The following is a 2,070-nucleotide window of genomic DNA, read 5'->3' as shown; positions in this document are numbered from 1 at the left end:
CTATTTTGCTTGTATTGTAGAGAACGGATCTGTTGGAATTAACATGCATTATTTCTTTGGTAAAGTATAAACAGAAAAATAAGAATAATATTTCAGTCAGATTTGGCAAAATCATATTGCCATTTATTGGTAGCTCCCTGGTTATGTATATATGTATTTTTCCTCTTAGAATTTTACAACTTTTAATTTATCAATACATGTCTCTTTTCAGAAAATAGGCGTGTTATTTTGCCAGGATGGGTTTACATTGTGATATTTGTGCGTCATCATTAACTGGAAAAAAAACGTAAATTCTCCTCCCCCTCTTTTTATAGGTGGTTTCAGACACCATCACAGGTTTTCTATCATGCAGCAACTGAACATGGAGGAAAAGATGTCTACCCAGGGCAGTGCTTATGGGAAGGATGTGAACCTTTCCAGCGGCAGAGGTTTTCCTTCATTACCCATTTACAGGTGCAGATTTTCTTTCACATATTACTTCAGAAAATAGTAGGAATTTCATGGTAAATTTTCACACACCTTTCTCACTGACTTTCTCTTTTCCCCAAACAGGATAAGCACTGTTCCAGAGATGCTTTGCTTGCAGGATTAAAGCAAGATGAAATTGGACAAGCAGGAAATCAGAAGCCTCCCAATAAGTAAGAGACCGGAGCCTCACTAGCAATAGAGAAAATAAAAGAATTAGAAATTATTGGAGGAATTTCTGTATTTATAACTTGGCTTATCACAGGAAACTCTGCACATGTAGAGTCTGTAACAGTGATCAAATTTGAGGTCCATTACTGTAAGGCAAAATGGGCAAAAGAGGGAATAGATTCTGATGTGGGAGATGTGGTTGCAGCTATCATAAAAAGAACACTTAATTCTTTAAGGTATATGGGTCAATACTCTGAACGTTGTTCTCTACATATTCTCCTGATTTTTCCTAACTGGACGGCATTTTATAGCTTTTATTGTAACAGGAAAGTGCTTGCAATCCAAATAGAAAGTTATTTGTTGTGTACAGTTCAGCTGTTTCATACAGCTGAGATGGATTTTCTTGTAACTTGCTCTATTTCTTCCAGTTTTGTCATCTAAATTTTGTGTGATTTGATCCAGGGACTCTTTAAACAAGCAAACAAGACAAATGACAACTCCTCTGAGTCTTCTAATTTTGTGCTGCTGCCTGGAATCAGCTTTGGCTCTCCTCTTTCCTGAAATGATTTCAACTATCTGGAATTAATATTGGAGAGTACAACCCCATTGCTGTGGGGTTGTGGGGATGGTTGTGTTAATATTGGAGTTATTCAGGGTTCAGTTACTTGTGTAATGTATTAAGACTAGGTCTTTGTTAGTAACTAACTGGAACCTCTTTGTTGCAAGGTAAAGATGTAATTATGTGGTCCCAGGCAGATATTTGTAGTCTGTTCTGTGGCTAGTTAAATACCTACCAAACTGCTGGAGGCAGCAGAGAAAGTTGAGTATGAAAGCTGAGAAATTTAATTTGGGAGTCGTTTTATTTTTTTAATATAAACGAACTTCGTAACACAGACTTATGAATGCTTTATGGTGCCTTGTTTTATTACACTGAACAACACTCAGACCTCTGAAAACCACAAAATGAAGAATGATTGTAATGTAGTCTTAAATACTTGGTAAGTGGGAAGCGTAGGGCTGATACCATCTACTAGCATGATGTAATCTCAAGTCTGCCTTTTCAGAAATGTTCCATCACACAGATAACATATCCAGTAGCTCTGTGGCCTCACAGGCTTCTTGAAAATTGGCACAGGTACTCATATTAGAAAAAATGTTCATACATTCCCTTTTTTAAGGCAGAATTCCCTAATTGGGTCAGATTCAGAAAGTAGGATTTTATATGCATAACCAGTCCTCGCTGAAATATTGAGACTGCAATATCACAAGATACTAAGGATATGGTTTCAGAATACAGATTGAAATAAGAGCATTGTACTACTCAAAGTAGGATGTTTTGATTCTCCCTGCCACCTCTTGTTCCTTCTCGTGGCTATGCACTGCTTACAGTGAGAGAACTGGCTTTAGTTTTTGTCTGATTCCATGGTAAATCAA

At 37.0% G+C, this 2,070-nt stretch overlaps 1 protein-coding gene across 1 annotated transcript in view; it reads left to right on the top strand.

The window, feature by feature from the left end:
- Positions 1 to 314: 314 nt before the first annotated feature.
- Positions 315 to 2,070, top strand: part of LOC104462752 (AT-rich interactive domain-containing protein 2-like) — a gene marked incomplete at its 5' end in the record, with an annotated part of 8,030 nt that continues 6,274 nt past the window's right edge. The window contains 2 exons of the mRNA XM_010074828.1: positions 315 to 453; positions 553 to 638. Coding sequence (XP_010073130.1) covers positions 315 to 453; positions 553 to 638 — 225 coding nt within the window. The remainder of the gene's footprint in view (positions 454 to 552; positions 639 to 2,070) is intronic.

The sequence above is a fragment of the Pterocles gutturalis genome, unplaced genomic scaffold (assembly GCF_000699245.1).
Source record: "Pterocles gutturalis isolate BGI_N339 unplaced genomic scaffold, ASM69924v1 scaffold46737, whole genome shotgun sequence".
Classification (NCBI taxonomy): domain Eukaryota; kingdom Metazoa; phylum Chordata; class Aves; order Pterocliformes; family Pteroclidae; genus Pterocles; species Pterocles gutturalis.
Note: the sequence above shows the minus strand (reverse complement) of the source record. Positions and strands in the feature narration are given on the sequence as shown.